Consider the following 14,722-nt stretch of genomic DNA (forward strand, 5'->3'; position numbering starts at 1 on the left):
TTGATTTCTATCTCCGCAGCCTTTAGCATCGCGAAGAGATCGGGAATTGTCTTATCCATCCCTTGCATATTATAGTTCATCACGAAGCTTTTGTAGCTTGGTGGCAGTGATTGAAGAACTCTATCAATGAAACTATCAACCGGAAGATTAACTCCCAGTTGAGTCAAGTGATTGTGGTACCCAGACATTCTGAGTATATGCTCACTGACAGAATTATTCTCCTCCATTTTGTAGCTGTAGAACTTATTGGAGACTTCATATCTCTCAATCCGGGCATTTGCTTGAAATATTAACTTGAACTCCTGGAACATCTCATATGCTCCATGACGTTCAAAACGTCGTTGAAGTCCCAGTTCTAAGCCGTAAAGCATGGCACACTGAACTATCGAGTAGTCATCAGCTTTGCTCTGCCAGGCGTTCACAACGTCTGGTGTTGCTCCTGCAGCGGGTCTTGCACCTAGCGGTGCTTCTAGGACGCAATTCTTCTGTGCAGCAATCAGGATAATCCTCAAGTTACGGACCCAGTCCGTGTAGTTGCTACCATCATCTTTCAACTTAGCTTTCTCTAGGAACACATTAAAATTCAAAGGAACAGTAGCACGGGCCATTTATCTACAACAACACAGACATGCAAAATACTATCAGGTACTAACTTCATGATAAATTAAATTTCAATTAATCATATTACTTAAGAACTCCCACTTAGATAGACATCCCTCTAATCATCTAAGTGATCACGTGATCCATATCAACTAAACCATGTCTGATCATCACGTGATATGGAGTAGTCTTCAATGGTGAACATCACTATGTTGATCATATCTACTATATGATTCACGCTCGACCTTTCGGTCTCAGTGTTCCGAGGCCATATCTGCATATGTTAGGCTCGTCAAGTTTAACCAGAGTATTCTGCGTGTGCAAAACTGGCTTGCACCCGTTGTATGTGAACGTAGATCTTATCACACCCGATCATCACGTGGTGTCTCGGCACGACGAACTGTCGCAACGGTGCATACTCAGGGAGAACTGATAACCCACAAGTATAGGGGATCACAACAGTTTTCGAGGGTAGAGTATTCAACCCAAATTTATTGATTCGACACAAGGGGAGCCAAAGAATATTCTCAAGTATTAGCAGTTGAGTTGTCAATTCAACCACACCTGGATAACTTAATATCTGCAGCAAAATATTTAGTAGCAAAGTAGTATGGAAGTAACGGTAATGGTAGCAAAAGTAACAGTAGCAATTTTGTAGTAATTGTAACAGTGGCAACGGAAAAGTAACTAAGCGAAGAACAATATGTGAAAAGCTCGTAGGCATTGGATCAGTGATGGATAATTATGTTGGATGCGATTCCTCATGCAACAGTTATAACATAGGGTGACACAGAACTAGCTCCAATTCATCAATGTAATGTAGGCATGTATTCCGAATATAGTCATACGTGTTTATGGAAAAGAACTTGCATGACATCTTTTGTCCTACCCTCCCGTGGCAGCGGGGTCCTATTGGAAACTAAGGGATATTAAGGCCTCCTTTTAGTAGAGTACCGAACCAAAGCATTAACACTTAGTGAATACATGAACTCCTCAAACTACGGTCATCACCGGGAGTGGTCCCGATTATTGTCACTTTGGGGTTACCGGATCATAACACATAGTAAGTGACTATTGACTTGCAAGATAGGATCAAGAACTTCACATATATTCATGAAACATAATAGGTTCAGATTTGAAATCATGGCACTCGGGCCCTAGTGACAAGCATTAAGCATAGAAAAGTCATAGCAACATCAATCTCAGAACATAGTGGATACTAGGGATCAAACCCTAACAAAACTAACATTACATGGTAAATCTCATCCAACCCATCACCGTCCAGCAAGCCTACGATGGAATTACTCACGCACGGCGGTGATCATCATGAAAATTGGTGATGGAGGAAGGTGGATGACGACGGCGACGGATTCCCCTCTCCGGAGCCCCGAACGGACTCCAGATCAGCCCTCCCGAGAGAGATTAGGGCTTGGCGGTGGCTCCGTATCGTAAAATGTGATGAATCCTGCTCTCTGATTTTTTCTCCCCGAACATGAATATATAGAGTTGGAGTTGAGGTCGGTGGAGCACGAGGGGGCCCACGAGGCAGGGGGCACGCCCAGGGGGGTAGGCGCTCCCCCACCCTTGTGGACAGGGTGTGGGCCCCTGGCCTTGATTCTTTCGCCAGTATTTTTTATATATTCCAAAAATATTCTCGGTGAAGTTTCAGGTCGTTCCGAGAACTTTTATTTTTGCACAAAAATAACACCATGGCAATTCTGCTGAAAACAGCGTCAGTCTGGGTTAGTTCCATTCAAATCATGCAAGTTAGAGTCCAAAAGGGCAAAAGTGTTTGGAAAAGTAGATACAATGGAGACGTATCAAGAACACTTATACCTTGAAATTTAGTGAGAGATCATCTTATAATGCTACTGCCATACTAAGCAAAATAAGATGCATAAAGGATAAACATCACATGGAATCAATATGAGTGATATGATATGGCCATCATCATCTTGTGCCTTTGATCTCCATCTCCAAAGCACCGTCATGATCACCACCATCACCGGCTTGACACCTTGATCTCCATCGAAGCGTCATTGTCGTCTCGCCAACTATTGCTTCTACGACTATCGCTACCGCTTAGTGATAAAGTAAAGCAATTACATGGTGATTGCATTTCATACAATAAAGCGACAACTATAAGGCTCCGGCCAGTTGCCGATAACTTTTACAAAACATGATCATCTCATACAACAATTTATATATCATCATGTCTTGACCATATCACATCACAGCAAGCCCTACAAAAACAAGTTAGACGTCCTCTACTTTGTTGTTGCAAGTTTTACGTGGCTGCTACGGGCTTCTAGCAAGAACCGTTCTTACCTACGCATGAAAACCACAACAATTTTTCGTCAAGTGTGCTGTTTTAACCTTCAACAAGGACCGGCCGTAGTCAAACTCGATTCAACTAAAGCTGGAGAAACAAACACCCACTAGCCACCTATGTGTGAAGCACGTCGGTAGAACCAGTCTCATGAGCGCGGTCATGTAATGTCGGTCTGGGCCGCTTCATACAACAATACCGCCGAATCAAAGTACGACATGCTGGTAAGCAGTATGACTATTATTGCCCACAACTCATTGTGTTCTGCTCGTGCATATAACATCTACGCATAGACTTGGCTCGGATGCCACTGTTGGGGAACGTAGTATTTCAAAAAAATTCCTACGATCACGCAATATCTAGGAGAAGCATAGCAACGAGCAGGGAGAGTGTGTCCACGTACCCTCGTAGACCGAAAGCGGAAGTGTTTATCAATGCGGTTGATGTAGTCGTACGTCTTCATGATCCGACTGATCTTAGCACCAAACGTACGACACCTCCGTGTTCAGCACACGTTCAGCTCGATGACGTCCATCATACTCTTGATCCAGTTGAGGCCGAGGGAGAGTTCTGTCAGCACGACGGCGTGGTGACAGTGATGATGAAGTTACCAGCGCAGGGCTTCGCCTAAGCACTACGACGATATGACCGAGGTGTGTTTCTGTGGAGGAGGGCACCGCACACGGCTAAGAGAAACTTTTGTCTGCCTTTGGGGTGCCCCCTCCCACGTATATAAAGGGGGGAGGAGGAGGAGGCCGACCAAGGTGTGGCGCGCCCAAGGGGGGGAGTCCTACTCCAAGTAGGATTCGCCCTCCTATTCCCACAAGGAGAAGGGGGGAAGGAGGAGGAGAAGAGAAGGAAAGGGGGGGCCGCCCCCCAACCCTAGTCCAATTCGGTTTGGGCTAGGGGGGCGCGCGCCATTCCTTCGCCTGCCTCCTCTCTTCCACCACTAGGCCCATGAGGCCCAATAACTTCCCGGGGGGGAGGGGGTTCCAGTAACCCCCGGTACTCCGAAACTCACCCGAAACGATCCGAACCATTCCGGTGTCCGAATGTAACCTTCGATTATATGAATCTTTATGTCTCGACCATTTCGAGACTCCTCGTATGTCTGTGATCTCATCCGGGACTCCGAACAAACTTCGGTACATGAAATCACATAACTCATAATACAAATCGTCATCGAACGTTAAGTGTGCGGACCCTACGGGTTCGAGAACTATGTAGACATGACCAAGACACATCTCCGGTCAATAACCAATAGCGGAACCTGGATGCTCATATTGGCTCCCACATATTATCTGAAGTTCTTTATCGGTCAAACCGCATAACAACATATGTTGTTCCCTTTGTCGTCGGTATGTTACTTGCCCGAGATTCGATCGTTGGTATCATCATACCTAGTTCAATCTCGTTACCGGCAAGTCTCTTTACTCGTTCCGTAATGCATCATCCTGCAACTAATCCATTAGTCACATTGCTTGCAAGGCTTATAGTGATGAGCATTACCGAGAGGGCCCAGAGATACCTCTCCGACAATCGGAGTGACAAATCCTAATCTCAATCTATGCCAACTCAACAAACACCATCTGAGACACCTGTAGAGCATCTTTATAATCACCCAGTTAGGTTGTGACGTTTGATAGCACACTAAGTGTTCCTCCGGTATTCGGGAGTTGCATAATCTCATAGTCATAGGAACATGTATAAGTCATGAAGAAAGCAATAGCAATAAACTAAATGATCATAGTGCTAAGCTAACGGATGGGTCTTGTCCATCACATCATTCTCTAATGATGTGATCCCGTTCATCAAATGACAACACATGTCTATGGCTAGGAAACTTAACCATCTTTGATTAACGAGCTAGTCTAGTAGAGGCATACTAGGGACACTTTGTTTGTCTATGTATTCACACATGTACTAAGTTTTCCGGTTAATACAATTCTAGCATGAATAATAAATATTTATCATGATATAAGGAAATATAAATAACAAATTTATTATGGCCTATAGGGCATATTTCCTTCAGTTTCAACATTTTTGACTAGCTACAATCTGTTTTTGGAGATAGTCTTATTTGGGTTTCCTAAATGGGCTTTTGGTTATATGTTGTTATACTGCAATTAGTTCCTTGGTCAAATTATTATGTTAGGCTTTAACACTACATCACTTCGATCAACAAATGCTTTTGGTTATATGACGTTACACTGGAATTATTCTACCAGGCTTTAACGCTAACTGACAAGAGTACTTTCTTGTAATAAGGCCCCTACAGTTAATTAGCTCCCTGATCAAATTATGATGCCGTTATGTTTACCTCCAGGTAATCCGTAACCTGTACGCTACATTTGCTGATCGAACTGATGTAGTGGAAATGATTGTAGCATTGTCTCAGAGTATTGAATCATTATGCAAGACATAGGTTTGTTATACCTTTTTGTATCAGTAGCATCTTTGCTTTTTTTTTAGAGAATACAGAAATTTAACTACTATTGTTTGTCATCCCTTTATGTGTGATTGTAGCATCTTTGAGTTTTTGTTTAACTTCCTAGAAATGTATAAATTTGCAACTCCTCTATATGATGGTAATTTATAGTGTAGTGTCATTGAAGTGCATTTTAGTTTTTTATGTGTAATAACAAATTAATTAGTTACTCTCACAACTATAATAAATTATGTCGATGCACTATGCTTGCACTTTTTTATCCAGATTCGGCACCTTATGTGCAAAATTACAACTCATAAGGTGCTGAATCTAGATTAGGAAGTGCAAGCATACACACACCAACATAATTTAATCTAGCTGAGAGAGTAACTAATATGTTATTCCACATAAAAGACCCCGAAGGGCACTTCAGTGGCACCACACTAGAAGATTGCTATCGGATAGAAGAGCTGTAAAATGTATGCATTCATGAAGCTAAACAGAAAAGCAAAGATACTCCGGACAAAGAAAAGGATAACAAACAACATTAGTTAAATTTATGTCTTCCCAGAAAGCTGAACAAAAAGCAAAGATGCTACATATACAAGAAAGGGATAACAAAGCTATGTCTTACAAAATGATTCAAAACTCCGAGACAACGCCACAACCATTTTCACTACATCAACTTTATCATCAAATGTAGTGTGTAGATGACGGATTACCCGCAAGTAAACATAACGACATCACAATTTGACGAGGGAACTAATTGTAGGGGCTTTGCTCCAAGATAGTACAACTGACAGTTAGTGCAAAAGCCTAACAGAATAATTGCATTGTAACATCATGTAACCAAAATCATTTGTTGATCGAACTAATATAGGGAACTAATTTGACCAGGGAACTAACTGCAATGTAATATCATATAACCAAAGCACATTTATGGAAACCGAAACAAGACTATCTCCAAAAACAAACTGTAGTTCGTCCAAAATGTTGAAACTTCCTGTTAAGAAACAAGATAATGTTGAAGAACACCATGATATACTGTTAGTTGAAACTAGAAAAGCAAGCTGACAGTTAGTTCTAAAGCCTAGAAGTATTGCCCGGCCCTGGTACCACGATGTCACCATCTAGCACAAGCTAACGCAACAGGAGTATTTGCAGACACATGAAGTCATCCATGGAAATTCTGAGAAAAAAACCCCATGCGGATCACCATTGCATAATATATATAAGTGTGAACATATTCATGATCATAGTGTTCACATTTGAAGTTCAAAATAACTACAAAGATCATATTATTCACAAAAAATACTAGCGTGTCGAATAGCTAGCCTAAACAAAAAATGGCAATCTCACCCTTACCTCCTTCCTGTAAAGTGCAATCTCGCGCAAACATTCACAGAGGTGTGTATAGAAGGAGAGAAGGGAGATGTACCTGCGCATGGAGGAAGATTGCTTGGTGGCTAATCTCACGCACGACGGTGATGCGGGCTCCCTGCGAAGACGACCAACGCCAGAGGTGTGAAGAGAAGGGCAAACCGGGTTGCAGAGGAAGACATGGCTGACCTGGTGCATCTCGGAGCAGAGGAGGACGGGCCATGGCGGGTGCAGAGGAGGACATGCATCATGACGAGCGATCCCAAGGTGAGATCGAGGCGAGGAAACCATGGCTAGGAAGATCCAAGAGGAAGACGCCATGGAGTAGCCCCACACGATGCTCCCGTTGAGCTCGTGCTGGCGGTGACGAATCGATGACTCGATGTGCAGATGCCCCCGTCCAGATTGGGGTCGTGCACGGTGATGGCTAGGCGGTGGGACGCTGGGGGAGGAGGCTAGAGGGGAGTTTGAGATAGCTGGATCCTGGAGGTGGAGGGGCGACGAAGGCGACATCTTGCCCCGATCTGGATCAGATCAAGGAAAAGAGAGAGAGTCAGGTGTGAGATTTTTTGGGGGATGGACCAGAGAGAGCTTGGTGGGTGGCGTCTCGCCATGATCTGGACCAGATCAAGGAAAAATGGCAATCTCACCCTTACCTCCTTCCTGTAAAGTGCAATCTCGCGCAAACATTCACAGAGGTGTGTACAGAAGGAGAGAAGGGAGATGTACCTGCGCATGGAGGAAGATTGCTTGGTGGCTAATCTCATGCACGACGGTGATGCGGGCTCCTTGCGAAGATGACCAATGCCAGAGGTGTGAAGAGAAGGGCGAACCGGGTTGCAGAGGAAGACGTGGATGACCTGGTGCATCTCGGAGCAGAGGAGGACGGGCCATGGCGGGTGCAGAGGAGGACATGCGCCATGACGAGCGATCCCAAGGTGAGATCGAGGCGAGGAAACCATGGCTAGCAAGATCCAAGAGGAAGACGCAATGGGGTAGCCCTACACAATGCTCCCGTTGAGCTCGTGTTGGCAGTGACGAATCGATGACTCGATGTGCAAATGCCCCCGTCCAGATTGGGGTCATGCATGGTGATGGCTAGGCGGTGGGACGCTGGGGGAGGAGGCTAGAGGGGAGTTCGAGACGGCTGGATCCTGGAGGTGGAGGGGTGGCGAAAGCGACATCTCGCCCCAATCTAGATCAGATCAAGGAAAAAGAGAGAGAGTCAGGTGTGAGATTTTTTGGGGGATGGACCAGAGAGAGCTTGGTGGGTGGGCGTTTGGTGTGAGAGAAAGACACAGGTGGGTGGGCGTTTGGTGTGAGAGAAAGACACAGGTTGGTGGAGTCTTATTTGGTAGGGTGCGGTTCGGGTGGGGTCCATTCCCTGTAGGCCTGCACAAACTAATGTGACAAGTTTTTTCTCTCCCTATTTCTCTCACGTGCACAGATCACGAGACATCCAATGTGTGGTATAATATGTATATGCGTTTTCTTTTCATCACTTGGTTCGCATTGGTAAAAGTAATCCTATTTTCAATTGGCTACTATCGGACTATCACACTATTTTCTAACACAAGGTCTTATTGAACTTCTCAATGGAATCCCATCCTATGTTTCTTCTCTATCCCGATATAAAGTGATATTTATATATGTGAAAAATACTTGCTATACTCTTTGCCATCCCTTGCATAAAAGGAAATGACAAGTTATCAATTGAGTGACTGATAGAGCAGACTGTGAATGGGGTTCATACTAGGTAGAAATTCAAAAGAATTGATGGAGATGAAAACAAGCGAACACAAAGCTAAACTGGCAACTCAAAATCCCCTCCATATTCATGCAGGGCTAGTTACTTGGCTCTTCGGGCCCTCCCCACTCGAGCAATTCTCACCATTCGATCTTCTTTTGGATTCATCTGGCCCATGTTGCTGGTGAACTTTTAATTACCTTTGCATATATAATTTCTAACTGCCATTGGACACCACCACCAATTGTAAGCCCACGATTTAGTGAGACGGGATGTCCCTCAATCGTTGTATAAATCTCTATTGTCTTGTCGCAAGCATATCTACCCATTGAAAATGTGTAAAAAAACACTTATCAAAGAACAATAGACTATTGGGAGCAGAGCCGAGCGATAAAGTTACAAACCGATCAACCAAGGGCTTAAGCTTGAAATTGTCCACTAACAAAAAACTGCAACTTCACCTTCTTCTTCCTCCCATTCCACCTATTCCATCTATATAACCAATTAAAAAAGAATAAGCGCTCACACAGGCTCTCTCAGGCGCGGTGGCACCGGCCGCGTCTTTCTCCGCTAATATTAGAAAAAGAAGGCACCGCCGCTAGAGTGCCCATCCGCTCTCCCATACACACAAAGACTCGATGCAATTGTAGCCTGTTTGTCTCAATCTAGATAGTCCAAATTCGTCAAATTCGTTCAACTTATACTTCGGGCCCGCACAATTTAGTATTTTGTTTTGTTTTTGCCACTCTATATTATACTCTCTCCGTTTCATAATATAAGAGCATTTTTGATATTAGATTAAAAGTGATATGTCAAAATTTAGAGTGGCCCAAGGAAAATGGCCAAAACCTAGAGGGGCGACAACAAAATTTCTCCCCCAAAATTTCCTATTCGTCCGTTTCACGCTCCCACGGTCTCACTCTCACCTCCAAACCCAAATCCCCAAACCCTAACCACAGCACCTACCTCCGCCGCCACCGCCGCCATGGCAGGAGCAGGAGTCGGCGGCCGCAAGGCTCGCAACTTCGCGACCTTTCGCCTATTCCCCCGCGACGGTGCCGCCGACCCCAACGACCGCGTCTTCGTCCGCGTCGACAACAACGCCTACACCATCCCCGGCTTCGGCGACGACGAAGACCCTTCCCTCTCCCCCACCGCCGCCGCCGACCAATTCCCTTCCTCCACCTCTGGCCCCCTCCCCGACCACGTCCGCCAGCAGATCCTTGAGCTCGGCCTCCCCGACGATGGCTACAACTACCTTCTCCATCTCCGTGAGCTGCGGCCCTCCGCCGTGGCCTCCTCCTTCGTACCCAGCCACACCGCCCGCCCAGAGCAACTTCCCCTGGACGTGAAGGTTGGTGATTTCTCAAAAGCCCATCCAAGCCTGCCATTTGAGTGTCTAATGTTGGTTTTGTGTGCAGGCCTATGATGCAAGCAAGGTGCGGGTTGCTTCTGGCAAGGTCGAGGAAGAGCTGGACGAGGGGAGGACCATGTGTAAGGTGGCCGCAAAGACGGCACCGGTCAGGCGAGTTGAGAAGGCCGTCGACCCTGACGTTGCAAGGTTGCTCGATGAGAGCGAGGATGAGGGTTTGGAGGAGGATTTCGTCATCATGGCAAACCAAGCCGAAGGGGATGATATGGAGGATGAAAGTGAGGAAGAGGGGGGCGGTGTGTTCAGTGATGTGGAAAATGATGAGGAGTTCGAGGATGAAGAGGGTGAGCCCAAGCCGAGGGTGCCACGGTTGCTGGATGAACAATTTGATCTGGTGAGCTTCTTTCATTTGATAATCCTGTCAGTTTGCTTTGCAATATGGTGTGATAAAACTGTTATCTTGTTACTCCCTCCGTTTCAGTTTACAAGTCCTGCGCGTATACCTAGGTTGTCAATTTTATCACCCTAATATAAACTATATAACACAAAAATTATACGGTTGGAAAATATAACATCTGAAGTTTATATTGGTATATTTTTTGTAATATATGACTTGTATTAGGTTGGTCAAATTGACGACCTAGGGGTACGTGCACGTCCTGTAAACTGAGAGAGAGGGAGTATTTAAAGTTTATGATTGATTGATTACTTACTTGCTTCTGAAAAGAAGATCACTAAGTTTTGGTACATTTAACTCATACTATAACTTGCTAACACACAATGATGTGTCTGCAGCTTTAGTATGTCACTGTCAGCATTAAATACTACTTCCCTTTGTTGCAACTGTACCCCTGATGTTATGGAGAATTAAGTACAATATGATATGGAAATATCCGTTTTATATATTTTATAACAATCTTTGCTTGCTATTTTGTCATTTGTATTTAACCATTCAGTAGATTCAGCACATTCTCCATATAGAAATTTAGCAGGACTGTGTTAGGCACTGTCCTGTTGTAGAGTAGGACTATGTGGAAAGTTAAATTGGCTTTGTAACTATTCAAGCGAACATATAGGATGGAGTATCTTGCCTTGTAACTATTCAAGTGAACATATAGGATGGAGTATCTTGTATTGCATGTATCATTAACTGCCTGCTGTTTCTGAAATTGAGGCTGGAAATCTTGTTCTATGCTTTGAACCTTCAGATCTTGACTTCTCGTCGACCAATTTGCAGCTTGCTTTGGAAGAATATGGAGCTAGTGATGATGATGATGGAGCTGTTAGAGATGGGGAACATGAACTCCCAACTGAGGTTATAGATGAATTGAAGCTGTTCCACAATCAAAATGTATGCGTTGATGAAGAATATAGAACACCAGCAGATTTTGTTCGTGGAAAACTTGACTCAACCACCGCTGAGGAGGTGGATGAATCTGCTAATGTGATCCAAAAGTGTGCTGAATATGCTGAAAGGTATTTAAATGAAACTGCAGAAGATGAAGATGTCTTGCTTGTTTCGGAAAGCAGTGATGAATCTGAAGTTTGGGACTGTGAGACCATTGTTTCCACGTACTCTAACTTGGACAATCACCCTGGCAAAATTCAAACTCCAGGAAATCCTAAAAATCGTCTTCCCAAAGTTTTCCCTGGGGAAACAGCAACAACGAAAGATATCATCAAGCTTCATGGTAAAGAGAAACTTCCTGTAGATTACCTGCCACAGAGGAAAAGAAAAGTTGAAAAGGAGAAGAAAGCAAAGCCCACAGAATCTTCAGATGCTGAATATTTTGAAAAGGTAGTAGTTCAGAAGGAAACAAAAGATGAAAAGAAAGCTAGAAAGGTAAACATATATTTGGTTTTATGTTCCTTGAGATGATATGTTCATGTGTTCATTTGATCAGCTAACATTTGAGATAGGGATGAAAATGGAGTGGAAACTTTCCGTTTTTCCGGAGGAAAAATAGAAACGGAGAGGAAATATGAAAACGGAAACGGAAATTTGCAAAACGGAAGTGGAAATGGAATTTTTTATGCGGAAACGGAAACAAAAACAAAAACGGAACGGTGTTTTCCGATGGAACATGCATGGAAATGGAACTTTCCGTTTCCGTGAATATGGAATTTCTGTTTTTACTATAGACCTATAGCTGCTTTGTAACCCAACCACGAAAGAGAACACAACGACACAATTAGTAGAATGGATCTAAGACCCAACTTCTACTACCACACATGTACTCAGCTTGACCCTATACGCAATTGTCCGGTACTACTACAATACTATGCTAAGTTGCTAACATAATGATATTATTTTGTAGCCATGTTAACAACTCATTAAATTTGTTTGTTTTTGTGTGTATTTCTCTATGATTCAAGGGGTTTTTAAGTTCCGATCAATGCCTATTTCTGTTTCCGTATCCGCTTTGTATTCGCTCCGTGTCCATTTCCGGTAGTATTTGTTTCCGTATTCATTTCCGGGGTTTCTGTATTCATTTCCACTTCTGCAAAAAATATGAAAACAAATATGATGGCACTTAGTTCCGTCCGTTTCCGCTCTGTTTTCATCCCTAATTTGAGATGGAAAAATGGGAGAACATGTTAGTATTGTTGACTTGATGTGTCACCATTCTTAAAAAATTGACCAGCTACACGTGATAAACTGATGTCAGCTTAGGGGAGATTTACTTTGTTAGTATCTGAAATTAACCTGGACCGTTAATTTTTTTCGAGAAAACGCAAACTGATTTTTGTGTTTCATTGCATTGAAAAGGTGAGAAGAGTACATGCCTCCTAGGAGGTTATATTTACAGAGGCCTAGGGCCCGATCAGTGGACATCCCAGGATGCGGGCAAGACAACCCGCAGCCCCTGTGCGCCCCAGCTTTTGCCCAACATTTGGCCAGTCTTTGATCCTATCAACTAGGGCATCTATCAGGGGTCTTGCATTGTCGAAGACGCATTCGTTCCTCTGTTTCCAGATCATCCAGGGGACGAGCAGTGTGATCGATTGCAGAGCTTTGCGTAGTGTAGGAGGGGTCTGTGCCTTCGCACGCAGCCACCAGTCCATCATGGTAGTTTCGTTGGCTGGCGGTTGGGCAGGTATATGCGCCCAGTCCAGGATGATGTGCCAAGTCTGCTTAGCAAATGGGCATGCCATGAGCAGGTGTTGGATGGTCTCCGGGTCTTGGTCGCAAAGGAGGCACCTAGGGTGGTGCTGGAGGCCGCGGCGGGCCAGCCTCGACGCCGTCCAACATCGGTCCTGGTTAGCGAGCCAGTGGAGAATTTGACGCGCGGTGGCGCCTGGACCGTTAATTCGCTTACAACATATTTGTTCTGTTCATAGCTTTACCAAATCATGGTAATTCCAAATACACATCTGATGTAATCTGTCATCACAAAACCTATACACTGATGGACTCATTGTTTGTCAAGCATTACCAAATTCCAATCCTGAAAATACGTGGATCATAGGAGTGCGGTTATGTTTCTTGCTTATAATTTTGAACTGCATACTGATCCATAATATGGCTAAGTTGGCGGTGCTTTCATGCTTGGTTGTTAATGGATCTGTAAAACCATATGTATACATAAATCATTTATCTTCCGCACCTGATTGAGATAACATTTGCTTATTAATTTTGACAACCTTATCCAATGTGCCTTGTTTTTCTAGTCTGCAGTAAAAGAAGAGAAGAGAGAAGCCCGGAAAGCAAAGAAAGAGCTCAAAGAACTATATAAATTTGAAACACAGAAGGCTCAGAAAGTTGCTGCTGTTACAGGACCATCTTCCATACGGCTAATGTAAGTGTGCATACTGATTCTCATGTTACATTGTATGAATTGGATAAGTTTATTGGTAATTGTGACAATGCATTACATCGAGAAAAAAGGAGTACTCTTTGATCGACATGTCTGTAGATATGGAATTAACTATCATTCCTATCCACTTAGATGTAGATGGAAATAGATATCTCTATCCATATGAAGTGACATATCTGTTGATACCTTCATATTAACCGGGATATCCATGTTTTGAAAAAAATTAGTACTCTTTGATTTTCATTTTTGATTGACATGTTTTGAAAAAAATCGGATAAGACGGACAACGATTCAAGATATAGATGTTTGATAAAATAGTAACCTGGATTTCCATCTTCCTAACATTTAATCTCCAACCAGTAAATAAAATTATTCCGAAACAAATGAGTTGAAACTCCGTGGAGCTTGCATAATCTTTTAGCATGTTAAGTTTAATTCTGAAGGTCTTAAAAAAGATAAAATGGAGAATATCCTGATATTATTACTATTATTTCCTTCTAGTTATTTATTCTTCAGAAACTATCTGAACATAGCTTGTCGTATTAACTTGAAGCTTTGCATGGAAGTATTTGAACCAAGAAACATTTGTTGCTTGACCCAAAATGATTAGTATGATTCAATTACGCCATGGTTTGCACTTGATTTTCCCACCACTAAGTTGATCAAATATCTGTGCATGCTAAAATTTCTTTTCACCGTTGCAGATAATTCCTACATCTGCCGAACTGTTGAAGCCTTGAAGAAGACAGTAGTCCAGAGTAAGATAGGCATGTCATATGTAACTGCTGGTACCTGAGACATTTCATGCCTTGCTTAAGGTTGTCCCATTCTCTGGACTGGAGGCAGTGAATGATTTTGCTTGGCATTACCTTTTTACTGCCTAATGTATGAGTTTTGTGTTACCTTAATGAGCACACCAAGTGAATCAAATGGGCGAATAGTTTTGTAGTTTAAACAGAAATTCGCAGCATCCAAATGCCTCTGGAAACCCTCTCTTCAAAACAGAGATTACAGAGATTTATCAATTCCAGGGGTTTGAGCAAAAGCA

At 43.3% G+C, this 14,722-nt stretch overlaps 1 protein-coding gene and 1 long non-coding RNA gene across 3 annotated transcripts; one reads left to right on the forward strand and one right to left on the reverse strand.

Annotated features, from left to right (window-relative positions):
• Positions 1-3,791: 3,791 nt before the first annotated feature.
• On the reverse strand, positions 3,792-8,026 carry LOC141023442 (uncharacterized). Its single transcript, XR_012184918.1, has 3 exons — positions 7,467-8,026; positions 6,927-7,261; positions 3,792-6,855 (listed from the first exon to the last, which is right to left on the reverse strand). It is a non-coding gene; the product is annotated as an uncharacterized lncRNA (long non-coding RNA).
• A 1,356-nt stretch (positions 8,027-9,382) lies between these two features.
• LOC109786121 (uncharacterized) lies at positions 9,383-14,635 on the forward strand. 2 transcript variants are annotated; one of them, XM_020344695.4, is made up of 5 exons: positions 9,383-9,838; positions 9,906-10,250; positions 11,094-11,699; positions 13,529-13,656; positions 14,379-14,635. In XM_020344695.4, the coding sequence occupies exons 1-5, from the start codon at positions 9,470-9,472 to the stop codon at positions 14,380-14,382; spliced, it is 1,452 nt and encodes a 483-aa protein (XP_020200284.1). In that variant the 5' UTR covers positions 9,383-9,469; the 3' UTR covers positions 14,383-14,635. The 2 variants fall into 2 exon arrangements, with proteins under 2 accessions (XP_020200284.1, XP_073356551.1); XM_073500450.1 differs by lacking the exon at positions 14,379-14,635 and having other exon boundaries at positions 13,529-13,660.
• Positions 14,636-14,722: the final 87 nt, after the last annotated feature.

The sequence above is a fragment of the Aegilops tauschii genome, chromosome 5 (genome assembly GCF_002575655.3).
Source record: "Aegilops tauschii subsp. strangulata cultivar AL8/78 chromosome 5, Aet v6.0, whole genome shotgun sequence".
NCBI lineage: Eukaryota > Viridiplantae > Streptophyta > Magnoliopsida > Poales > Poaceae > Aegilops > Aegilops tauschii.

What these genes read in the sequence shown, in the direction of transcription:
- LOC109786121 (XM_020344695.4), top strand. Translation starts at nt 9,470, where the DNA reads ATGGCAGGAGCAGGAGTCGGCGGCCGCAAGGCTCGCAACTTCGCGACC. An exon ending in AACTTCCCCTGGACGTGAAG is followed by an intron (nt 9,839 to 9,905) that starts GTTGGTGATTTC and finishes TTTTGTGTGCAG; the next exon opens with GCCTATGATGCAAGCAAGGT. An exon ending in TGGATGAACAATTTGATCTG is followed by an intron (nt 10,251 to 11,093) that starts GTGAGCTTCTTT and finishes ACCAATTTGCAG; the next exon opens with CTTGCTTTGGAAGAATATGG.